The sequence below is a fragment of the Eretmochelys imbricata genome, chromosome 5 (assembly GCF_965152235.1).
Source record: "Eretmochelys imbricata isolate rEreImb1 chromosome 5, rEreImb1.hap1, whole genome shotgun sequence".
Lineage (NCBI taxonomy): Eukaryota > Metazoa > Chordata > Testudines > Cheloniidae > Eretmochelys > Eretmochelys imbricata.
Window position 1 is genome coordinate 119,805,401 of NC_135576.1, and position 26,301 is coordinate 119,831,701.

General features: G+C 40.1%; 1 protein-coding gene across 1 annotated transcript in view; it reads left to right on the forward strand.

Annotated features, from left to right (window-relative positions):
- Positions 1-26,301, forward strand: part of SVEP1 (sushi, von Willebrand factor type A, EGF and pentraxin domain containing 1) — a 150,045-nt gene that overhangs the window by 39,349 nt on the left and 84,395 nt on the right. The window contains exons 5-12 of the mRNA XM_077816485.1: positions 1,042-1,221; positions 6,581-6,778; positions 12,739-12,857; positions 15,120-15,249; positions 18,330-18,437; positions 19,963-20,094; positions 22,092-22,286; positions 23,851-23,972. Coding sequence (XP_077672611.1) covers positions 1,042-1,221; positions 6,581-6,778; positions 12,739-12,857; positions 15,120-15,249; positions 18,330-18,437; positions 19,963-20,094; positions 22,092-22,286; positions 23,851-23,972 — 1,184 coding nt within the window. The remainder of the gene's footprint in view (positions 1-1,041; positions 1,222-6,580; positions 6,779-12,738; positions 12,858-15,119; positions 15,250-18,329; positions 18,438-19,962; positions 20,095-22,091; positions 22,287-23,850; positions 23,973-26,301) is intronic.

Here is a 26,301-nt window from a genome sequence, read left to right on the forward strand (position 1 = left end):
TCCTGATGTGTTTATATCAAACTCCATCCGAAAGGAACTAATTTTTTTTAATTACTCAAGACTTGTAATCCTGGCTGTTGGTACAGCTGGATTTCATTTGATTGATAACTGATTAACTTTGTTCTCTTACTATCTTTCGGAAGACATGTAGTCTGTTGGGTCAATATGTACAATTATACACGCATGTTTTCTCATCAGTATGTGCAATAGACTACTGGAAAAAGGAAAGAAAGCTGCCAAGTTTGCTTAACTTTGAACTTATTTGGAAAGAAAGCTAGTAGTTTGACTCCTACGTTGGCAGGGGGTCACTTCGTAAAATCAACATTCTTAACCACAACATAGAAGTTACCCAGGCCACTGCAGTCATGACTCATTCAGGCCTTGACCCTTCTCCATCCAAGTTGACGGAAGGCATGGAAGCAGGATCTAGCTCTTAAAAAGACAGTAGATTGGAGAACTGCAGCTTCCCCCCCTTTTTTTTATTACTATTCAGTTGTGCTACTGCTTAATTTGCTAGACAAGACTGATGCACAAGATTACATTTAATTCCATGTTCTTCTGGAGTTGATTTTAGTTATGTAATAAATTGGTGTCAAGATGCAGCATTAGGAATTCAGCAAGTTTAAAAAAAAATACCCTGTATTCTCAGCCAAAGCTAACCCTGTCTTCCCATTCAGCATCATTCCGCAACTCCTCCCAGAGCTAACTAAACAAATCTTCTTAGTTACACTTCCTTTAAGTTCATTGACTAGATAATGGACCCAGATTTCCCAGTGTGACATCTTAAAGAGGCCTGGTTTTCAGAAAGGGGTAAGCACCCACCCTGTGAAAATTAGGCCCCTGTAAGGTGTCTTAACATGAGCACCCAAAATCACTGGTCAGTTTTGAAAATATTAGCTTTATTTATAAACCCAGATTACCAGAATGTTATTTTCACTATATCCATTTGAATGACAAAGGGTTTTAGAAGTGACCTTTAAACAGTCTGTTGTTCCTCTTGTTTATCGTGAAAACGTAACATGATTGTTTTACCATTTGCAGTTCGAACGTGTCCAAAACTTCACGCACCTGAAAATGGACAAATGAATTGTTCATCCGGTGATATCTCATACAAGACAGTGTGTTTTGTGACCTGTGATGAGGGCTATGAACTGGAAGGAAACTCCAAACTTACCTGTCAAGGAAACTCTCAGTGGGATGGAAAGGAGCCAACGTGTGTGGGTATGTTTTTTGTCGTTACATGACTGTTCATATAGAACCATATCTTGAGGAGGGATTGGTAATGGGATAAGAAAACCTTGACCTCTAGATTGCTGGTTGAAATCCAGCCCCAATAGGTAATATCTAAAAGTCACTCCTCTCCTGTGGCTGTTTGGTAACCTGTATGAAATGAATTAGTGATCACAGTCCAGTTCCTGGTAAACATGGCTTTCATACAGCAGAGGCAAGAGTGAATCTCTGGGGAGACTCAACTACCCTTTCGGAGCTAGAGATGCTCCCTCCAGCAAAGATTGAGGCATGTTGGCAGTGTGGAGGAAGCTTAAACTACCGCTGACTCCTTTGTTGGAATTCCCAGCACAGAGGCCAAGGCTTGAAAGGGTTGATGCTGAGGAAGGAAACTTGCTGGTCACATGTGAAGCACATCGGTGGAGCAGTGCGGGGAAGCATCCACTGCTGATGCCTGCACAGAAGCTGCTATGTGAATAAGTAGAGGACTTTAGACTCCAGGATTACCAGTCCAGCACTTTTCATGAGTGTGCTGACTTCTCTGGAAAATGTTGTTAATAATAATAATAATAATTTTTAAAACCCAGTGAAATACAGAAATCATGAACATAGGGCCTGACTTTTCAGAAGCTGGGCTGGTTTGATGCTCCTGAAAATTGTGGGTGCAGTTAATGTCATCGGTAAATTTTGTACCTACATGTCCAAATGACCTACATTATGCCTATAATTATTTGTAATTCAAAAACTACAGGGACAAAAATGGGGACCCTGTGAGGGCAAGGCTGAACATTCAGCCCTTGATATAGATACATGCTTTAAAAACATCATGAAGATAAATTCATAAATTTTGGATTATTTACACTAAGTACATTAAGAGCCCGATCTTGCTCCCAGATCAATGGGAACATTTCATTTAACTTCAAAAGAGCAAGCCTGGGCCCTGAAATGCCATTGGAGGATTATTATTGGAAGATTTACTTTAGTCTGTCATTTCTTAATTTTTAATTATTATAATTCAGTTCCATTATATATCAAAAGGCTGCCTCATGCTGTTTGATATTATTTGGCTCTTTTTTCATAATCAGGTAGGTTATATGAGAGTTGTTGCTGGATTTCTGAGTCACCCATGGCAAGGCTTTGTTCTTGTTGGTCCCAAAAATCCAGTGTAAGAATTTCCTTTGATTGTCCCGTTGCAAAAAGCAGTAGCTGAAAAATCTGGACTCGCTCTTGCCATGACTGCACACAAAAGTAACTTGTATAGACACCCCACCCCCACGCAAGGAAAGCAGATGTGAAATTCCACTCATGGAATGATTGCAGGATCATGAAAATGCTAACCAGAGTCCTAATAGCACATTTAAAAAAATGGTTCTCCTTATTGATGTTCTAAATTAGTACTCTCTCTGTTAAAAATGCGCACCTCACTTCTAGTCTGAATTTGTCTAGCTTCAGTTTCCAACCATTAGGTCTCATTATGCTTTTTACCACTAGATGAAAGAAGCATGTACTATCGGTAGGGCTCCGTGTCTGTCACAGAGGTCGCGAAAGTCATGGATTCCGTGGCTTTCCACGACTTCTACAGGGGATGGTGCGGCAGGCTCAGAGGCCACCCAAAGCAGCTGGCTCCTGGGACAGCCATACCAAATGCTTCCCAGTGTAGGTACTTGTAGGCTGTGATCTATTAACCTTCTCTTAGTAAATTAAAAAGATTTTGCTCCTATGTCTTTCGCTATAAAACATGTTTCAGAGTAACAGCCGTGTTACAGTAACAGCCTGTATTTGCAAAAAGAAAAGGAGTACTTGTGGCACCTTAGAGACTAACCAATTTATTTGAGCATAAGCTTTCGTGAGCTACAGCTCACTTCATCGGATGCATCCGCTGAAGTGAGTTGTAGCTCACGAAAGCTTATGCTCAAACAAATTGGTTAGTCTCTAAGGTGCCACAAGTACTCCTTTTCTTTTTGCTATAAAACATGTTTTCCAAACTTCATGTCATACTCACAGCTCTTTTCTGAACTCTTTCAAATTTTTCGACATCCTTTTTGGAAGTCTGCTCAGCAGAACTGGACATAACATTCCAGTAATGGCCTCACTAATACTATGTTATAACAGGTTTCAGAGTAACAGCCATGTTAGTCTGTATTTGCAAAAAGAAAAGGAGTACTTGTGGCACCTTAGAGACTAACCAATTTATTTGATCATAAGCTTTCGTGAGCTACAGCTCACTTCATCGGATCTGCGTAGTTAGGTAGGGCCCAATTAGTTTTACCTGCCACATGCTATAGGTTTTTTTCCTACAAGGGGATGTATGTTACGTGTATTTTTAATTCAAGCAACTTTTCATTGAAGATGCTGTTGTAATGAATTGTCTTGTATTATTGTTACATTATATTCTGTTGTTTAAAATTAAAATATTTGATAGGCATGAAAACGTCTTTCTTTTTTTTCTAACTTGCAAAAAAAAAAGTTAATATTTCCCCACCGCTAAACTCTTTTATCTCTTTCCCTTTTGTATTCCATTGAAGACTGGTTTATAGCCAGCATCTTAGATTTAGTATACATCAGGAAATGTTAGTCTCCTCGTATTACAATGCTCTGTACAGTGCACATGATTACTGCAGGAGTACATAATTCATTGGCATTAATGCCAAGGGCACTGATGCCATCTAGTGTTGAAAGAATTAGTGTGCCCACTTTTTAAATGTGTTTTGGTCAGGCTTCGTCCCCAAAGTTTATGTTTAAAAGGAAGAGGAGAGAGAGAGGTCAATTAGTGCCCTGCTGTGCAGTATTCTTTTTGTCCATTAGACTGAGATTCACTTGTTAGTTTATGAACTGCGTACTATACTCCTACTCCCTTGGTTTCAGTCAGCTTCATGTGATGCACTGTTTTACAGACATGGGACAGATTTTGCTTTCTCATATGCTGGATTTTCACCCTGTATTTCCATTGGCATGAGTAACTGAGATCAAATTCTGACCCATCCAGTGCTAATTTGTCTAATATTTATATACATTTACAGAATCAGAGATTGATGGGACGAAATTCCTCTCCTGTATACACCCTTTTAAATCCAGACTTATTGGGTCAGATCCTAAACCTGTGTAAATCATTGTAGCTCAGCTGAAGTCAATGGAGCTACGACAGTTTATACCAGCTGAGGATCTGACCCACTGAGAGCAGAAGACCTGTAGAATTGTAGGAGTCAGAGATTAAAAAGTTCTATTAGGCCATCCAGACCTTTTCTCTAATAATGCAAGGCTGCTCCTTATACAGTCTAGTGTTTTGTCTGGTTCAGTAATATATGTCCTAAGTGCTTGGACTATCACCACTTCCCCAGAAGACTATTCCACTTTTCCTTGTATTCAACCTAAGTTTTCCCTTTCTCAGTTTCTTCTCTTCACTCCTAGTTATATATCCCTTTGTACCACCCTACATAGTTCTTCTTCTCTTTGTGTTTGTGCCTGTCATTACATCCGATGAAGTGAGCTGTAGCTCACGAAAGCTTATGCGCAAATAAATTTGTTAGTCTCTAAGGTGCCACAAGTCCTCCTTTTCTTTTTCCCTAAATTGTCACTTATCCAACCAGCTCATAATTAGGTCTTTTAATTTTGATTCCCTAATCATTTTTGTTGCTGCTCTCTGAACTCCCTCCAATTTGTCAATAGCTTTCCCATAAAGAGGTGTCCAGAAATGAACACCATTTTTAACTAATGGAAATAGTTTTAAGTTTTAAGACAATTATTCTGTCTAAAATGAATGTGTATACACTCAAGGCCTCTGCAGACTGTCAAAATAACGACAAGATATGAAATATTATTATTAATAGTTTAAACTTTAGTCTTAATTTTTCAAAAGCAAGACTTTCAAGGGGAGGAAATATTTATAATACTTAGATTCTTTCTTTAAAATAAGTTTTGTAGAACTGCCAGTTTTTCAAGTACTTTACAAAAAAAAAATTTTGTCTCAATATTAACTGTTCTGAATCTGAATCTTTTCTACACCCTGAAACATCAGGTAAGGAATGAACAAGGCTCCACCATCCCAATCTGTCCTGGAAGCTTTTTACATATCCGCTATGTTAAGTATCATAGGTTTTCCCTCTCTGAGTAGTGTTTAACAGACGGAGTCTTTCAGTCAGCTCTTTTTACGTGTTTGACCAACTACCTAATGAGAGACCTGCCATGGCAAACTCTTGCTTCATACATGTCTTAACACATGTCCCAGATATTTCCATCTTCTTTTCTGGATAGCTTTGGCGATGATAAGTTGTTGAACTCTATGATGAATCTCGGTGCTATACATTCATTCCATTTAATACTTAACATTTTCCTGAGGCATTTGCTTTGGAAGGCATATTAATATTTCAAGGCACATTATTGAAAATACATTTATTGTACAAATTCGGTATCCACCTTTTACCGTATTTGCTCAGCTCTACATGACAACAGTAAAAATTTGCAGTAACTGCCCGAAATAATAAATATGGCTGGTTGAAAAACAGGATAAAGTGTTGGTAAAAATGTAGTCATTTCCCTCCCTCTCTCCTTCCTCCCACCCCATTTTAGTTTTAGAAATTTCAAATTTTGATTAAGTTTTTCTTCACAATTTGAAAATATTTGACCTGCCCTAGTCATAAAACATTTCATAACATTAAGGTACGTTTTTGGTCCCTGCAAATCTACAGTCAACATTTGCTAAACTTGGAAGTTTAGGTTTACATGGAAACCAGCAAATTGTTCTTTTGGTTGCCATGTATAGTTCCCTGAGTTCTGGTTCGTATTTTAGGTTTGAACAAAATCAGATATCAGCCTATAATAATTTGAAACTGGATGTAGGTTCACTTACAAGCCATTTCACAAACAGAAGGTGATTGAGCATGTAATGAAACCTGAAATAAACAAATTGTAATGACTTTTTTGTTTTAGTAAAATTGTTGTACCTCTTAGTTCTCATTTCATGGCATTGTATAAACAGTTCTTTGTAGTTAGCATGCAGCAAACTGCTCACAGTGCCACTCCAATATCTGTATTGTGACAATGAGACAACAAAATAGGAGCAGGTGAAATTAATAGGTTCTTGTACAAAGCTGTGGTGTGATTCCAGCAGCAACAAAAAAAATGGTAACTAGTGAATTTAAGAAAAAGGAGCAGATCTGATACAAGGGGGTGGAGCCAAACCTGATTTGTCTCATGAGGATATTGCCAATGGTTGTAATTTACTGAAAGAGAACTCCTGCAACCATAAGAACTCACCTGAATTCCAGCACCCATTTCAAAAGGTTCTTAATTGCTGATAACTTTGGATGTGTATATTTTCTGTGTCAGCTGACATTTGTGTGTTTACTTCATGTAGAGGTGCATTGCCCCATCTTCCAGAAACCTGAGAGTGTGACAGTACATCCATCAAGTTGTGGAAAGGAACCATCAAAATCTGGAACAGTGTGCCAGTTGAGCTGCCCCCAGGGATTCACCTTGTCTGGTGTTAGAGAAGAACTGAGATGCACTCCTTCTGGGAAATGGAGTGAAAATGTCCAGAAGTCTCTATGTAAAGGTATAGACCTGAACAATAATTTCCACTTGCAAGTAGATGTGGGTTCCGAGGGAAGGGGATTGCAGAGAGAGAGATAAAGATGTGTTGGAACCTGAGGCAAAGCCTGATTAAAGTGATTTCCAAAATGTACTGCTTCTACCGTTGCCTGACAATAGAATTTAATATTTATTAGTTCATTACAATTTTGTGGCTCAGCAAGATTGTTCCAGTACATTTATGATGCACCTCACCATCAGTCAGCCCTCTGGAGACCCCTCCCAGGTGTCCTGTTTTGTTGGGGTTCACGGTACTGTGTGACTTTAAGGCCTGGGAGAAAAAGTTAAATTATAAATTTGAAGAATGAAGGTGAGAAAAACCTAGGCTGTAGAGGTGGCCAAAGAGAAACCAAACAATATAATAACAGTAATAATGTCAATGGTATATCATGCATTTATATAGTTCCTTTTATCTCAAGGTTCCTTAAGTGCTATGGAAACTTATACTAATATGCAAGATATATTAAGGTGTTTTATCCCAGTTTTTCACAGCACCCTCCGGGGAGAGGAACTAACTCTGTTTAACAGCTTTCTACTCAAAACTTTAGGGCACACAATGAAGAATGCCGCAATTAACTGAAGCTGCATAGGAAGTGTAGATGGGGAAAACGTAATTACATTCGTTTGAGTTTGGCCAGAGCTCTGGTATGAACACCCAACTCTTTCATAAGATATTAAATTTTTTCGTACACAAATATATTTTCAGTTTGAATGCCTTTAACTCTAGATTAAGGGAAAACCCCAAGAAAGAACAAAAGTAAAGTCTCATTGAGAAAGCATAGGGTATATTTCTCTATGACATTCTGCACCTGAAACAGAATGGAGGGCCTCACAGCAGAGAGGCAGGCAGACTCTTTAGAAATGAAAAGGTGCGTTACGAAAAACAGAATTATAAGTTATTTAGCACATCACTACAGAAAGTGCCACAGGATTTCTGTTGTGAGGACCTCCATATTACTACTTATCCTAAACACAGCACCTCCAGCAGCATAATGATCCCTAGTGCATTATTTCCGTATTGACTTGGAGGGTAGAGTCCCCCCTACTGAATCAGCAGCAGCCTCCCTGCTCGTGGAAGTTCTTCTATGCAAATATGGATGAGGCATAATTTATAATTAGGGCTGTCGATTAATCGCAGTTAACTCACACTCAAAAAAATAAATCGCAATTAATCACAGTTTTAATCGCACTGTTAAACAATAGAATACCAATTTAAATTTATTAAATATTTTGGATGATTTTCTACTTTTTCGTATATATTGTATTCTGTGTTGTAATTGATATCAAAGTGAATATTATTTTTATTACAAACATTTGCACTGTAAAAATGATAAACAAAAGAAATAATGTTTTTAAATTCACCTCATACAGGTACCGTAGTGCAATATCTTTGTCGTGAAAGTGCAATTTACAAATGTAGGGGGGCTTTTGTTCGTTACATAACTGCGCTCAAAAACAAAACAATGTAAAACTTCAGAGCCTACAAGTCCACTCAGTCCTACTTCTTGTTCAGCCACTCGCTAGGACAAACAAGTTTGTTCACATTTACAGGAGATAATGGTGCCCTCTTCTTATTTACAATGTCACCAGAAAGTGAGAACAGGCATTTGCATGGTACTTTTGTAGTCGGCATTGCAAGGTATTTACATGCCAGATATGCTAAACATTTGCATGCCCCTTCATGCTTCGGCCACTATTCCAGAGGACGTGCTTACATGGTGATGACGCTCGTTAAAAAAATAACGCGTTCATTAAATTTGTGACTGAACTCCTTGGGGGAGAATTGTATGTCTCCTCCTCTGTTTTACCCACACATTCTGCCATATATTTCATGTTATAGAAGTCTCGCATGATGACTCAGCACATGTTGTTCATTTTAAGAACGCTTTCACAGCCGATTTCATAAAATGCAAAAACAGCACCAATATGAGATTTCTAAAGATAGCTACAGCACTTGACTCAACATTTAAAAATCTGAAGTGCTGTCCAAAATCTGAGAGGGATGAGGTGCGGAGCATACTTTCAGAAGTCTTAAAGAGGAATGCTCTGATGCGGAAACTACAGAACCCAAACCACCAAAAAATAAAATCAACCTTCTGCTGGTGGCATCTGACTCAGTTAATGAAAATGAACGTGCGTCGGTCCGCACTGCTTTGGATTGTTATCAAGCAGAACCTGTCATCAGCATGGACGCATGTCCCCTGCAATGGTGGCTGAAGTATGAAGGGACATATGAATCTTTAACACATCTGGCAAGTAAATATCTTGCAATGCCGGCTACAACAGTACCATGAGAATGCCTGTTCTCACTTTCAGGTGACATTATAAACAAGAAGCAGACAGCATTATCTCCTGCAAATGTAAACCAACTTTTTTGTCTGAGCGACTGGCTGACCAAGAAGTAGGACTGAGTGGACCTGCAGGTTCAAAAATTCTACGTTGTTTTATTTTTGAATGCAGTTTTTTGTACATAATTCTTCATTTGCAAGATCAACTTTCATGATAAAGAGATTGCACTATAGTACTTGTATTAGGTGAATTGAAAAATACTATTTCTTTTGTTTTTTTACAGTGCAAATACTTGTAATAAAAAATGAATATAAAATGAGCACGGTACACTTTTTTTTTCTGTGTTGTAATTGAAATCAATATATTGGAAAATGTAGAAAACATCCAAAAATATTTAAATAAATGGTATTGTATTATTATTTAATAATGCGATTAAATTGCATGATTAATCACAATTAATTTTTTTAATTGCTTGACAGCCCTACTTATAATATCTGATGGAATCACACCACAAGGTGATAAGGCTGCAGGCCAAGCTGTTTGGATCAAGATGAAGCTGTATGTATTGAGACCAGGCACCCAGGGTCTACTGTGATGGGCAACAATATAAAACCCTAAAATAAGAGATATCTGTAGTCTCTGAAGGCTGCATGTCTCTAGTGAAGATGAGGGCGGTTGCAATCTGTTGAATTTTATATAAAGAAAACAAGTCCCTGCTTAGTTCTCTTTGTTGTTTATATGTATTATGTAGCCAAAATACTTCACTTATCCAAAATAATCTGTTCACTCACTGCCAATGATTAGCCTTTCTTCAGAACTTCACTTTTAACTGGAACTTGCTACAGCTGAAAGTCCATGGTCCCGGGAGTGTGAAACACAATTGGAAGTTTTTCAAAGAGTGTGCTTGCTATGAAAACTTACTTCCGAGGAAGGCAAAGTGGCTTGTATTTATTGTTCATGCAGTCTTCATCATGGAATTTTAATTACCGCAGTTATATTTTGAAATGTAAATATCTCTAGCAAAGTAATAAATGGTGTCAGTTCTTTAGCTGGTTTAAGGCCTCTTGGGCATAAAAGAGTTCAGAGGTGAATGTTGTTGTCCTTTCCTAGTGAGACTGAAGACTATTTATCAAAGAGCACTCCAGTAATGAAATCATCCTGCTGCAGTGTTTGGAAAGGCTCTATGCTGTGGGGATAACAAAGTGCTTTAGGTTTTGTCAGAGTAACTGGAGGCTTAACTGTTGTTGGCCATGCAGCACAGATTGTACCCCATGCTAGTGAAACAGAAACTCTTTGAAACTGGAGGAGACCATTTGTCACATGTAGAACCTTTGTTTAGCAGCAGAAATAAGTCAGTCAGAGCAGTCGTTCAGTCAAAGCACTCTTCCCTTGGAGTCAGTTCTAGACCATGCCCCAGCATGGCGCTAGAAAGCACTGTTCTCTTGCGCTGATTAGATGTAAAGTTAAGGTCTCTCACACCTGTGGACATGAAAGATCCCATGGCACTTGTTGTAAGAGGAGAGGTGTTGATCTTTTACATTAATCAAATTTTTACTTTGGTATTTACATTCTGTCTGTTTAAGTTGCCTCATGCAGTTTCAGTTAGGCACAATGTTCTTCTATGCTCCTATCTTAAAATAATGTTGTTGTGTACTGTTAATAATATTAAACAACTTTTCAAGTTCTGGCCAAGAGGGTGCTGCCTTTCAGTGGTAGCTTAAGTGATCTGTCTCTCAGGGATGTTGTGAGCTTAACTAGTTAATAGACTCCATCCTTGTCATGCAGAACTCCATTGGAGTTTAGTCATTGACTTCAGTGGGAACAGGGATTGGAAGCCATTTTTATAAAGATGCGCGAGTTTTTCAGATGAAAAGTTATTATAATAAATAGTTGGAATACCAAATTATTTCTGTCCACCTCTCACTCTCTCATCTCCACCAGCCCATTCCCAACATGCCTCCAGTTCTTTCCCCTTGTCTTTGGCTACCTTCTCTTTAGAGGGGACCTAATTATGGCGCATATTAATTCATACTGTGAAACGTGTCAAGGTCTGGCAAACCTCAGAGAAGACTTATGCTGGTCTGAATTATTTCCCTCTCCAGTAGCAATCCCACCATCTCCCTCATGCATGCACACTCACTCACAAACATATACACGTGCACACACACACACTCTCTATAACATACCCTGGGACCTTAGCTCACGGGAGACCCCGTGTAATCCCCACACCTCCTGGGTTTGGTGCTCGGTCCCGTGTAGTGGCACCGAGATCACTTCGAGAGAGATTAATGAGTCTGCTCTACAGCCTTCGCTAATGGCCTTGTGGCTTTTACCTCATGCAGTAGAGGCTCATACATTTAGCTCGAGGTCCCAGGTTCAATCCCACCCGCTGATGACCGGGGTCTGTCGGTATTACACCTGCATTGCTCCTTCCCTACTAATGTGTTCAGGGATGGCCTGCTGACCTATTTCCTCATCCACTTTTTTTGGTGGTTCAGATTGTGGAGGCAGACCCCGAGCTAGTTTTCCACCCACCTCTGCATCCAAATGAAACGTCTTCCGTGATGATGCAGAAAACCCACCCCTTGCATTCCACATCAGCAGGATGGAGACTATTCTGGTCTCAATGCTGCCGTTTTAGGTAGTTTTCCTCATTCTTAAACTGAGACTCTCTAGAATGCTCCTCAATAATAGGGAACTCCTGAGAGCTATTGGAATAAAAGGTGGGACCTGTGGTGAGAATAGGAGATTTTTGAGGGGGGAATAGCTGGGATGAGTCACTGATTTAGTGATGAAATAGGCAAGTTTCAACAGGATTTACTGGAGTTTCACTTGATTTTTCAGGTTCATGTGAAAGAACTCTTGATGACAGTAGGCCAGATCAGAGGTCAGCAACCTTCGGCACGCAGCCCATCAGGATAATCCAGTGGCGGGCCACGAGACATGTTGTTTACATTGACCGTCCGCAGGCACAGCCCCGCAGCTCCCAGTGGCTGCGGTTCGCCATTCCCAGCCAACGGGAGCTGCGGGAAGCGGCGGGCCACAGGGATGTGCTGGCCACCGCTTCCCATAGTATTTATAAACAAAAAACATGCAAAGAATTACACTGACTTTGCAAATGATTGTAAGCAAAACTGTAGGTGTCATTTTGATTGTCCCACCTTCCCACCAGAATCCACATAAATCACATTTTTGTGCCATGGCGTTAAAAAATTGTGTATTTTCAGGGTAATTAAAGGTCAGTAACTTTTGCTATGAGTTCCTAACTGTATGGGTTACACTTGTTGTCAAGAAGTAGGGGAATAAAGTAGCCATTCCTCATGGAAGAATAGATGTGTTGTTTTAATAAAAGGCAACTGCAGTGTTAAAATAAACACTCATTCTATTAGTATTATTTGTAGTATGATAACTCCTAGAGGCCAAGGGCCCACTGTGCTGGGCACTGTACAAAAATATAATGAAGAGAGAGTCCTTACCCTGAAGAGCTTGCAATCAAAGTGTAAGAATATAGGTAAGAGGTGGAGAAAACAAACAGATGCAAAATGAAATAATGAGATGATACTAGTCACCTTGATAAACAGTGCACACAGCAAGCCAGCTGAGTAACCATTATGATTTTTTCTCTCTCTCAATTAGATATTGAAGCTCCTCAAATCAGCTGTCCAGACAATATTGAGGCCAGGACTCTGGAACATCATAACTCTGCTAATATTAGCTGGCAGGTTCCAATAACAAAGGATAACTCTGGAGATGAGGTAGAGCTAAAACATATACATTTTATTTTGATGCAATCCCTTTTCAGGTAGCTGTTTTAGAGCTCTGAAATGTGTCTAAGCCATTAGAATGTCTTGTTTCTTGGTGAGAAGAAGCAGAGAGATCTGTTGTAAACCAGAGTCTTCAGAATTCAGCATTTTCTCTGTTCGATTTATGTGGTTACTGAATACCCTGTATGGTGTTTTATATGCATACAGTTCTGTACAGTTAATTTATGCAGTCAAAAGAAAGAATGCGTCCTTGTTTATAAAATACAGAATGGCACTTTAAAAAGGAGATCTCAGACTATGAAGGAGTTTAGTGATCTGCCTTCCATAAAATCCAGTCCTTCCTCAAGGAAGTAAACCAACTCATAACGTTCAAAGGCTAAAAGGAGCCCAATGTGATAAGTAAAAACTCACCACAGCACCATATAAGAAATAATATGATCCCATTTCTTATTCTCATGATCAAGCTTCAGATACAGGCCAGTGACTTCCGCTGAAGTAGTTGGTGGTGTATTAATTTTGATGGAATGTATAGGCCAAAGGTGCTAACATAGTTGAATCACTGTCCAATGTTAAACAGATTTAAACAAGGACCAAGGCTGGTAAACCGAGATTTCAGCCTGCTTAGTAACATGGCAAACACACCGTTAAAATCCTTTTGACTTTTTTATTGAAGGTAAAGAAAAGAAGGAAAAACAGTTAAAGCATTTGAAAAGTGAAGTATTAAGTAAGGCTTTAGTTTTAACAACATCCCTTGTTCCCTTTCGCTGGGGAGAGTTTTTAGAAGGAAAAACCTCTTTGTCTGACAGTCTCTTATTCAGTGGCTCTCAACCTTTCCAGACTACTGTACTCCCTTTCAGGAGTCCGACTTGTCTTGCGTACCCCCAAGTTTCACCTTGCTTGAAAACCACTTATTTACAAAAACAGACACAAAAATACAAAAGTGTCACAGCACGGTATTAATGAAAAATTGCTTTTTTTCATTTTTACCATATAATTATAAAATAAATAAATTGAAATATAAATATTGTACTTGCATTTCTATGTATAGTATATAGAGCAGTATAAACAAGTCATTGTCTATATGAAATTTTAGTTTGTACTGACTTCACTAGTGCTTTTTATGTACCTGTTGTAAAACTAGGCAAATATCTAGATGAGTCGATGTACCCACTGGAAGACCTCTGCGTAGCCCCATTGGTACCCACACCCCTGGTTGAGAATCACTGTCTTAGGTGGTCTCAAAGATGGTTATAACTGTCCTTTTGGGGTCAAGAGAAGAAGTTAGTTGAGATGGGTTGGAGCTGTTCTTAAAGTCTGATCCTGTTTCATCCTGGGTGGAATTCAGCTGGAGCCAGGGGAGGTGGCGATTTCATCTGGGTCCCTCTCTCTAGCCCAATCTGGTCAGGATGAGGATGACAAAGGCCTGGGGTCTTCATGGAGATGGTGAGGGTGGCTGCCATGAGGGTGAAGCTCACTCCAGTAGCCAATTTTTCTCCCCAAGTCTCTTTCTTTAAGGACCCCACAAGGAAATGGTGGGAGGAATAGATCATCTCCTCATTATTTTGTCCACCAATTAGGCCTACTTTCAGACACACCAATTTTGGTTCACTGATTTCTGGTTCCATGCTTTTCTTGTTTACCAAGCATGCTCTTAGCACAGTCCTTGAATTATATCAGTAGGTCTTTTTGTTGGGACTAACTCAGTCTTTTTTGTCTCCCTTTCATACCTTTTCCCATCAATGTTTGTTATTAGGGGTTATTGTAACAATTTATGAACTTTTGTGTGCTTTTTACAATTGAGCTCACAATTGGGGTAAATTTGTAGCCCAATGATTACAACAATGGGAGGTCTATGTGCGTATCCAATGACAGAATTTTTCCCCAAACTGTTTTGTAAAGAGTAATGTTCTTTGAGTTACAAGTCTGGCCTGTGAAAACTTTGATTCCCAGCTGAGTCACTTACATTCGTGTGGGCCTGATTCTCATTTATACTAAGGTCCCTTCCATTACTTTGGCCATATAAAGAAGCCTGTAAGGGGGTGTAAATGTAATTTATGCCCAATTTATGGCTCTTCTAAACAGCTAAAGGATATAAAGAATTCTTAATGTAAATAAGAATCAAATCTACATGCATCCAAACACGTAGAGGTTTAATTTTAAAGCATTACATTACGTGCACATTTTGTAAAATACAGATATGTGATTACTGACCCATGTTTGCATTTAAATAACAAACATCTGTTCCTCTAAAAGGTCTCCATTCACGTTACTCCAGCCTTCATACCACCTTCTCTTTTCCCCATTGGAGAAGTTGCAATCACTTACATAGCAGTGGACAAGTCCAACAATCAGGCAAGCTGCACATTCAGCGTCAAGGTTATTGGTAAGTGCTTTTCAGAAGTACCTGGGAACGATTCTGACAAAGATAAAACTGTTTCATTTGTGCAGGAGGCGGTTCTGATTCACCATGGCATTTAAGCACACACCTAATTTTAAGCATGTGAATAGTCCTGTTGAATTCACATGCATAAGTGCCTGGCTGAATGGAAGCCATCATTTGCATAAAATATGGTATTTGCTGTCAGATCCTGGATTGTCAAATGCTCTATTTGGATTGGCTGCAGCTAAAGCATTTGTTCTTTTTTTGGGGCTTCCCCACATTTCGTAAATAAAGCGCATTAATCTGTCAAAACATAAACAAGCATTAGGGTTAGTTATATGGCATGCGTGCTGTGTTTACTCACAGACCATTGGTTTTAATTCCTGACTGAATGTCTTCCCAAACCCACAAAGAGCTTTCAAGATGACCACATGTTTCCAATGAGATAAATCATGCAAGTATTTGTTTGCCCAAGTATTTGAGACATGCTGTCTCTTTCAGTGAACTGTCTTATGAACAAAATTCACTCTTTGAAAAGTTTACAGAATGCAAATAAAATGGATGGTGAATACAGTTGACGCCAATGTGCAATTTTTGTATTTGAGAAAATGTCCTTGAATCCTTTTTTGCAGTATCAACTTAGTTCTAGTGATGCTGCTGCATAGAGGTGAGAGGGTATATTTCTCTGTCGAGTTAGCTGGGAGGTTATCGGTGGCAGGACACTATCTTAGCTTTATAAAGGGAAAGGCAACTTTCTGCCTTCTGCAATATGGCTTGGTTGATGAGTTTAAAGAAATTGTTGGATAAGTACATAACATTAGATGGTTTTGATGGATAAATATGAGGTGAGGCATGTTGTGATGGCAGTGTTGTTCTCTGTTGAGCCTAATTCTTCTCTCACACCAGTTTTCCACCAAGTTCAAGCAGAGTTACACCTGAAACACACAACCGCACGTGACAGTAGAGTCTGGCCCTTGTATTTGTAATTATGCATTTAACGAGCAATCTGACTGATGTATTTCTTGTTCACTTTTGTAGTCGTATACTTAGGCAATTCAAACTTGGTGGGATATATTTAGCAATGGTAATGTAGGCGATAGTTTAAGTTACACATCCGATGCCTGTTGGTTAGCAGATGTATGCAACTTGTACCAATTTGACATTTAGTTGTATGCAAAGCAAGTGTTACTTATACCAGTTTATTATTCTGGGGACCAGATTCAGACTTCCATCAGTGTATGTAACTCCTTTCCCATTGACTTGAGTGGGTATTGTTCCTGTTAGACCTGGACTGGATTTAGTCTTCATTGTGATGGGGATACTTCAATATAAGCTACAGTAAAAGGGTGGCTGTTTATATAACACCCGTCCTGTTCATTGCTTTTTCTGATACACCACTCTCTCCTGCCACTTCTACATATGAATTACATTTACTTCATATATTGGCTCAGTGCCAAATCGGCATAAATTACATTGTTTTCAGAGTAACAGCCGTGTTAGTCTGTATTCGCAAAAAGAAAAGGAGGACTTGTGGCACCTTAGAGACTAACCAATTTATTTGAGCATGAGCTTTCGTGAGCTACAGCTCACTTCATCAGATGCATACCGTGGAAACTGCAGCAGACTTTATATATACACAGAGAATATGAAACAATACCTCCTCCCACCCCACTGTCCTGCTGGTAATAGCTTATCTAAAGTAATCATCAGGTTAGGCCATTTCCAGCACAAATCCAGGTTTTCTCACACTCCATCCCCCCACACAAATTCACTCTCCTGCTGGTGATAGCCCATCCAAAGTGACAACTCTTTACACAATGTGCATGATAATCAAGTTAGGCCATTTCCTGCACAAATCCAGGGAGTGAGAGAGTGAGAGAACCTGGATTTGTGCAGGAAATGGCCTAACTTGATTATCATGCACATTGTGTAAAGAGTTGTCACTTTGGATGGGCTATCACCAGCAGGAGAGTGAATTTGTGTGGGGGGGTGGAGTGTGAGAAAACCTGGATTTGTGCTGGAAATGGCCTAACCTGATGATTACTTTAGATAAGCTATTACCAGCAGGACAGTGGGGTGGGAGGAGGTATTGTTTCATATTCTCTGTGTATATATAAAGTCTGCTGCAGTTTCCACGGTATGCATCTGATGAAGTGAGCTGTAGCTCACGAAAGTTCATGCTCAAATAAATTGGTTAGTCTCCAAGGTGCCACAAGTACTCCTTTTCTTTTTACTGTTTTCACACTTACACCCATTTTCTGGGACACATACCTGATGTCAAACTTAAATGATATTTATGTCACTTCCTGAATTTTGCCCACCGTTCTATTGGAATGGCATCTGCTCATTCTGGTATGCATTGGCTTGATTCCTTGTTGTCTGCTGTTATTTTTAATCACTAAACTCAGTCAGAGCCAGCGCTCAGTTAAATTCAGTGAGTTAGGTATTATGAATTGGTGGCTATCTGTGTTTTACCAAGGATAGCTCAGTTGTTTTAGGACAATGGGTTTTCAAGCTTTTTTCATTTGCCGACCCCTAAAAAATTTTAAATGGGGGTATGGACCCTTTGGAAATTTTAGACAGGGGGTCTGTGGACCTCCTGGTGTCCCTGATCCACAGGTTGAAAACCACTGCTTTAGGAAACTTAAGTGGCTGTTTACGTCGCTTGAGCCAAAGTCTTGTTGGTCAATTGGAGACTGTTGGTAAATTTTCATGACAATGGACCAACCTCAGAGGCACAATAAACAGTGGAGTAAATTATACATTATTTAGTGGGCGTAAGTTAGTTTACATTGCTCAACAAGGAGGCCCATGTGTGGGACTGTGCAAGAAAGATAACCAACCCGAGAGTTTAAAATATAGCCACTCTCCGTAATTTATCTTCTGGTGCTTTTCCTGCTGTAACCCTGCACTTCCATTCTTTTGGCATATATATTACAGCAACTTACTCTCAAACGCACACCCACTTATACAGATTTACAGATGTGAAACCTAAAACACCCTTCACATCACCTCTGAGTTTGACCCACAACTTGTCTATTGTTCTGTGATCAAATTTCATGCTGTCTCTTCAACTTCCCTAGATGTAGAATCCCCTGTAATCGATAGATGCAGATCTCCGCCTCCAATTCACGTATCGGAGAACGAGTACAGAGCAACATGGGAGGAGCCTCAGTTCTCGGACAACTCAGGTGAGATAATGCAGCTCATGTATAGACGAACCAGCCGAAGAGTGGTTACGTCCATACAGTTCCTACATGGCACCCCTGGGATGAGGATATCATTTTTTAGCAACTTACCACTTTGAACAGGTTTGATGGGATGGATTGCACCCTCAGCAAGTTCGCAGATTACACTAACTGGGGGCAGAAGTAGATAAGCTGGAGGGTAGAGATAGGGTCCAGAGCGACCCAGACAAATTGGAGGATTCGGCCAAAAGAAATTTGATGAGGTTCAACAAGGACAAGTGCAGAGTCCTGCACTTAGGATGGAAGAATCCCATGCACCACTACAGGCTGGGGACCGACTGCCTAAGCAGCAGTTCTGCAGAAAAGGACAAGGGGATTACAGTGGACGAGAAGCTGGATATGAGTCAGCAGTGTGCCCTTGTTGCCAAGAAGGCCAATGGCATTTTGGGATGTATAAGTAGGGGCATAGCGAGCAGATCAAGGGACGTGATCGTTCCCCTCTATTCGACATTGGTGAGGCCTCATCTGGAGTACTGTGTCCAGTTTTGGGCCCCACACTACAAGAATGATGTGGATAAATTGGAGAGAGTCCAGCAAAGGGCAACAAAAATGATTAGGGGTCTGGAACACATGACTTATGAGGAGAGGCTGAGGGAACTGGGATTGTTTAGTCTGCAGAAGAGAAGAATGAGAGGGGATTTGATAGCTGCTTTCAACTACCTGAGAGGTGGTTCCAGAGAGGATGGTTCTAGACTATTCTCAGTGGTAGAAGAGGACTGGACAAGGAGTAATGGTCTCAAGTTGCATGGGGGAGGTTTAGGTTGGATATTAGGAAAAACTTCTTCACTAGGAGCGTGGTGAAACACTGGAATGCATTACCTAGGGAGGTGGTAGAATCTCCTTCCTTAGAAGTTTTTAAGGTCAGGCTTGACAAAGCCCTGGCTGGGATGATTTAATTGGGGATCGGTCCTGCTTTGAGCAGGGGGTTGGACTAGATGACCTCCTGAGGTCCCTTCCAACCCTGATATTCTATGATTCTATGATTTGATAGCAGCCTTCAACTACCTGAAGGGGGGTTCCAAAGAGGATGGAGCTCGGCTGTTCTCAGTGGTGGCAGATGACAGAACAAGGAGCAATGGTCTCAAGTTGCAGTATGGGGAGGTCTAGGTTGGATATTAGGAAATACTATTTCACTAGGAGGGTGATGAAGCACTGGAATGGGTTACCTAGGAGGTGGTGGAATCTCCTTCCTTAGAGATTTTTAAGGTCAGGCTTGACAAAGCCCTGGCTGGGATGATTTAGTTGGTGTTGGCCCTGCTTTGAGTAGGAGGTTGGACTAGAGGACCTCCTGAGGTCTCTTCCAACCCTAATCTTCTATGATTCAGTGCTTACCATGGTTGAGCACATCTGTTACCAAGAAAATTAATAAGCCTAAATTGTCCATTGTGTAGTCAGCCTCTGTAGGGATAGCTGCAATTTACAAGGCCAGAAAAACCTTTTCATTTATTTTTTTTTAAAACTACTCTAGGAGCTGCCCTGACAATCACTAAAAGTCATTCACCTGGAGATCTCTTCCTCAAAGGAGAGACAACAGTTCAATATACTGCTACCGACTCCTCAGGAAATAACAGGACATGTGAGATCCACATTGTCATCAAAGGTTTGTTATTTGATCATCTTCTGGCCATAGACACAAAATTATTTAGTACTAATAAAAATGCAGTTATACATATCGGTCACCATCAGTCAGTTTAATGTTCAGTGCTATGAATAATTCACTGATAAGTAACAAGTGTGTGTGTAATATAATACTTGTTATAAATGCGTATATGTATACAGCACCAATGTGCTTTTGCATTTCAGTGTCACTGTTTTACACCAGTGTAACTCCAGTGAAATCAGGTCCATCAATAAAATCAGCTGAGTTATATGGCAAAACTCTGGAGTAACCAAGTAGTGTACTCCGTACATCCAAAATAGGTATAAAAAGCACTAAAGGTTTTACTCAGTAGTCCAATAAAACTTCAGACAATTGTCCAATTATTCGTCAACAAGAAGCATAGCCTAAAATGTGGTCTACTTTCTGTTCACCGGAATGGAAGATTTCTCTGGAGAGATTTTTTAATAAACTGCTAATATCCTAACAGGAAATGGAACACTTTCTACCCTTTACAATTGGGTTTACACATATCTAGATGTACATAAGTATGGGGGTATGTATTATATTTAAAAAAAAAAAAAAAAGAGGCGGGGAGGGAGGAAAAAGAATGTCCCAACCAGCAGGCTAACAATTAGTTAGGAAAATCAGTCACTCAGAAGTTAGTAAATACAGATTTATGGTTGAACATTCAACTTTAACTCTGCCCCCTACTGGTTATGCCTTAAAACAGGGTCTAACTTTTACACAGGGGTCGGCAACCTTTCAGAAGTGGTGTGCCGAGTCTTCATTTATTCACTCTAATTTAAGGTTTTACTTGCCAGTAATACATTTTAACGTTTTTAGAAAGTCTCTTTCTATAAGTCTATAATATATAACTAAACTATTGTTGTATGTAAGGTAAATAAGGTTTTTAAAATGTTTAAGAAGCTTCATTTAAAATTAAATTAAAATGCAGAGCCCCCCGGACCAGTGGCCAGGACCTGGGCAGTGTGAGTGCCACTGAAAATCAGCTCACGTGCCGCCTTTGGCACGTGTGCCATAGGTTGCCTACCCCTGCTTTTACATCATGGTAAATTTATTTAATTAATACAATATTTAATATTGTATAAACTGGAATTTTGTGTATATCCTTAGAAACAGTAAGTTACAGGAGTAGATACAGTCGTCAGATTTGGCATGATTTTTAAGTCTCAATGAGATCTACAGAACAAGACAAGTTTGAATAATACAATTTTGGTTGTTTTAAAATTATAAATATTGAGAAACTTCAAGGTGAACTTAATTCAATTTTTAAATTGATTCAAAGATACTGGGATTTAAAGAACATTAGGCTTACTTGTTCTCTGACTTGGCTTTATTTCAAGTTCTTGGATATTTCAAACTCAATATCATCGCAAACTCTGGGCCACTGAACGTCAAACACTAACAATTTTAAAATTACCATGAACCTATTTTCTTCACACTTGTGTGCCCAAGTCTGAAGATTATAGGCCTAATTTTGATCACTTATACACCATCATAAATCAGGAGTGACTCCACTGAAGTCAATAGAATTCCACCAGTGTAAAGCTGATTGGCATCAGAATCAGGTACTGTATGTAATGTACTGTAACTTACTGTGTATAAGGTTGTGTAAAAAGTTCTAGTTAATATTATATTAATAGATGAATAATTTAGCATGCTCTAAAGAGAGACCCCAGTTTTAAGCAAAAGCATACAGGGCTTTCCGTTTTGCATTTCCACACTTTTGGTGCTTCATTTTTTTTTCTCAACCTTTGCATTTCTGGATTTTAAACTCCCAGGTTGGGATTTTCAAAAGTGCTTAACATTAGCCTAATTTTCCTTCCATTGAAGTCAATAGTCATACTGCTGTTGCTTTCAGGGGAAGCAGAATTAGACCAAGTGCTTTGAAAATCCTATCCCTCAGGGTTTCCTGTGTACTTGTTTATATTAATCTACAAGCTATCCATATGTGAACTGAATATATTTTTTCACAGGTTCTCCCTGTGAAATTTCCTTCACCCCAGTGCATGGGGATTTTATATGCATAGAAGACGAAGCAGGTGTTAACTGCACATTACGCTGCATGGATGGTTATAACTTTACAGCAGCATCAACTGAAAACTACTATTGTGCCTATGAGGATGGTATCTGGAAACCACCATATTCTACTGAATGGCCTGACTGCTCTTGTGAGTTTTACTTTGATTATTAACCTTTGTTTTTCTGCTGTATAGCTAGGAACATGATTCAATAACTAGCAATTATAACCGTTTTACATTATAGATTTTCTATTGTCCCTTCCCCTGAACTGTTAAGAGCCTTGTACAAAAAGGGTTTTAGGATTACAATATATTGTTTCATAAACTGGATAAAATATAATAAAAAATTTGAGTCCTTGGGATTTACAAAATAGCAATGGAAACAAAATCTGTATGGCATGTTGGTTAAAAAAAGCAGGTTGAAATAATTTGTCTAGACCAGTGGTTCTCAAACTTCATTGCATCGTGACTCCCTTCTGACAGCAACAATTACCACATAACCCCAGGTTGGGGCACCGAAGCCTGAGCCCACCCAAGCCCCTCCACTCTGTGTTGGGGGGCCAAAGCCCAAGGGCTTCAGCCCCTGGCGGGGGGCCTGTAACCTGAGCTCCTGAGGGCCGCTGCTCAAGGCTGAAAACCTTGGGTTTCAGCTTCAGCCCTGGGCGGCGGGGCTCAGGCTTTGGCTTCAGACCTGAACCCTAACAAGTCTAACACCAGCCATGGCGACCCTGTGACCCACTTTGGGGTCCCGACCCACAGTTTGAGAACCCCTGGTCTAGACGACCAGTGTTGTTACAACTGGAGGAATGGATAACAAAGCTTTAGTAAGCTGTTTTCAAAAGTTTTTTGATGTATCGCAAGCCAGACTCTCTAAACCCAGCCAAAATTCCAGTGCAATTGTGCAAAATAACTTCACAAAAAATAGTCCCTTGAACATAACCAATTGTGATCCAACCAGCATTTATTAGAAGTTTCTAATCTGAGACGTGTCCAATCAAAACCTCAGCTTGGACAGCCCCAAACTCTGGGGTCATAGGAAATCCAAATCTGAATATAGATCCAGATACTTCAAATGAAGCCCATATTTGTGATAGATTGTACACTCCCTGAGTAGACCTTTCTCACACAAGTAGTCCCAATAAACATCAACACAAGTCAGGGTGTTCTCATTATGGGTCAACCCAAGATCCTTGATCTGAGTACCCCAGAGTTTGGGGTTGCTTGAAATCTGAATCAGAATTTTGCATTTGGAGCCAAGCTGTATTAGTAATAAGCATTAATTTCTCCCTCTCAGATGTATTCAAAAATACATGCTAAAAGATTTGATGGTTTAAAAAAAAATGCCATGAAACTAACAGGTTCTTTTCCATTAAGAAAATGCTGAATTAGGTCAACAACAGATATTTAATAGCTGGGATCTTCTATACTAAGTTGTTCAATACTGTGTGTGTATTGGAAATGTAATTACTATCCATGGATTTTAGTTGTTGCCACACTGTGCTCTATCTGATTGAAGTAGTTGGATATATTTTTATTGTAACAGTCAAGTTTACCAGCTTTTGCTTCTGTCCTTATATTCTTTTGTTGTGATGTATATTTAAAGATAACCTGTTGAGTTCAGATAATTTTAGTATAATCCTGTCCATAGTATTCTTTTGAAACTGTTACTCTAAAATCACAAACCATAAAAGCGTCCTTCCCCAACTCTTTTCAGTAAATCGTTTTGCAAATCATGGGTTCAAGTCTTTTGAGATGCTCTACAAAGCAACGCGATGTGATGACAACAACCTTCTAAAAAGCTTTGCTGAGGCTTTTCAGAGTGCGCTTGGTAAAATGGTAGGTTAGTAATACTCTTTCACTTTTCATAAACCTTTTTCTTTACCAATATGTTGTCATTTTTTCCCTAACTGTTCTTTTACTTGTTTCAGAGTAGCAGCCGTGTTAGGCTGTATTCGCAAAAAGAAAAGGAGGACTTGTGGCACCTTAGAGACTAACCAATTTATTTAAGCATAAGCTTCTGTGAGCTACAGCTCACTTCATCGGATGCATGCCGTAGCTCACGAAAGCTTATGCTCAAATAAATTTGTTAGTCTCTAAGGTGCCACAAGAACTCCTTTTCTTTTTGTTCTTTTACTATATACCTTAGAAACTTGAAAGGGAAGTCTGTTCCATTTCAAAATATGAAATGTCTCCATTATAAGCAAAGTACACTGGTTTGTTATTGTAGGGGTTGCTGTGCAAACCCTTGTACCGTTGTTTGTATCCGTAAATCGGCAGTCTTTGTCTAGGAGTTGTGGTAAGATTTTCAAAAGTGCCTTGTGACTTAGGGCTTGTCTGTTTGAGCCTTGGGTGTATGTCTACCCTGCACTAAGTGTCCGTGTGGATCCTGCTGCTGCATGATAAAGGCTCCACTTTGAGCTCCTGTGCGCTTTGATCTACTCCTCTTTAAACCCCAGATTGCTGCATACTAAGTGTTTGAATAGATGAGCCCTTAGGAGCCCAAATCCTATGGATTTACAATGGGATTTGTGCTCCTAAGTCATTTAGGGTGTCTGCACAGCATGCAGGAGCAACTCAATGGGGTTCTGAAAACAGCTTGGTAGATAGTGCTTTAAAGTTGCCACTTGGGCTCTGAAGTGTAGGGAGGGGGGTGGGCTTGAGAACCTTAGCCCAGCCTAAGCCACAACTTCAAAGGGCCGTCTGTACAGTAGGCCGCTAGCCCCGCTAACCCACATCTGTTGACCCAGGCTGGGAGGCGCGCTGCCCTGGGCTGTGTTGATGCACCCTTTGATGCTTTTGCAAACCTCACCCTGCACCCCCACTATAGCACGTTTCTTGACATTCAGGGACTATGGCAAAATATTCAAATCTGGAGCCTAAATTTAGGCACCTAAACCTATAAGTCGGTACCTAAATTATTAGCCTTCTGTTCCGAGTTGTGGCATCCTGATCGCTGATATTATAATCAATAAGAGGTCCCGGTGCTCAATGCCTTTGAAAACCTGGCCCCCTAAAGACCAATTTAGCTGCTGAACTTTCTTTGAACTTGTATACTGAATGCCTGGGTGACCTGCTCAAGCCACAGAGCACACTGTTGTCAGGTCTGGTGCTGCTGGGTCCTGATCTGTGCTCAGGCCAGTAGCTCACAACCAGTGGGACACAGTCTTGAAGCGGGTTATGAGAGGGTTGCAAGTTGCACTGTACCATCTGAAAAAGCAGCAAACTCATTAGGACCCAGTGGTATGCTAGATGCAAAGGAGTAGCATGCTCCCTTATCCCTCTGGCTCCTGCCTCCCTCCCAGCTCTGTACACTTCTGCCCATCAACCCAGAGCAGATCCTCAGCCCCTTTCTTCCCCACACTTGTCCACTGCATGGCTCCAGGGCAGAAGAAGCAGTACTTCGAGGGGCTTTGGAATCAGCTTCCCTGCCTATTGAAGCAGTGCTGTCCCAGAACTGAGGGCTGTGCTGTGCGGGCAGAGGACAACACAGAGGGGAGAAGAGAAAAGCATCACCAACAAAAATATCTTCTCCCCACAGAAGCATCATCAACCCCCCAGCCCAGCAGCCCTCATTGTCATACAATTTTATTTGGATCACAAACCGCAAAGACTTCTGAGTCACTGCAGTCACCTTATGCTACACTCTGAATGGTGCAGGACAGACACAAGACTTCAGAGTCATTTTCTGATTGAAGACATCTGTGTCTTTCCCTCCTATTGGCTCAGCTTTATTTTCTTTCTGTGGAAGATCCTGGCTGGTTTTCCTTCCATTCCTCCTCTTTGATAGCATATTATCAATTGTGAGTGAGCCCAAAGTGCAGAGTAAAAACATTAGCAAAAATGATATGCATTGAATACTGAACATAAGAACATAAGTTTACTGGTGAAAAACACTTGAAGATCTGCCCAAGCATTTATATTAAAGTGCAATAAGCTGGAAAAAGCAAATCCAAAAGTCCAATTAAATATGTCCAGTCCATTTCCAAAGACTCTTGGAATCCCAGCAGTGATCCAACGGAAAAAAAATCACTAGCTTCCAAACACACAAGACACAGGGATAAACTCCAAGGGAGAGGCGAGGGGGAGAAAGTAAACGCTAACAAAAGCCACTTCCTAGAACACATCCTGCAGGAAGGATATCCTGAAAAGCAACAGACTGGGTTAA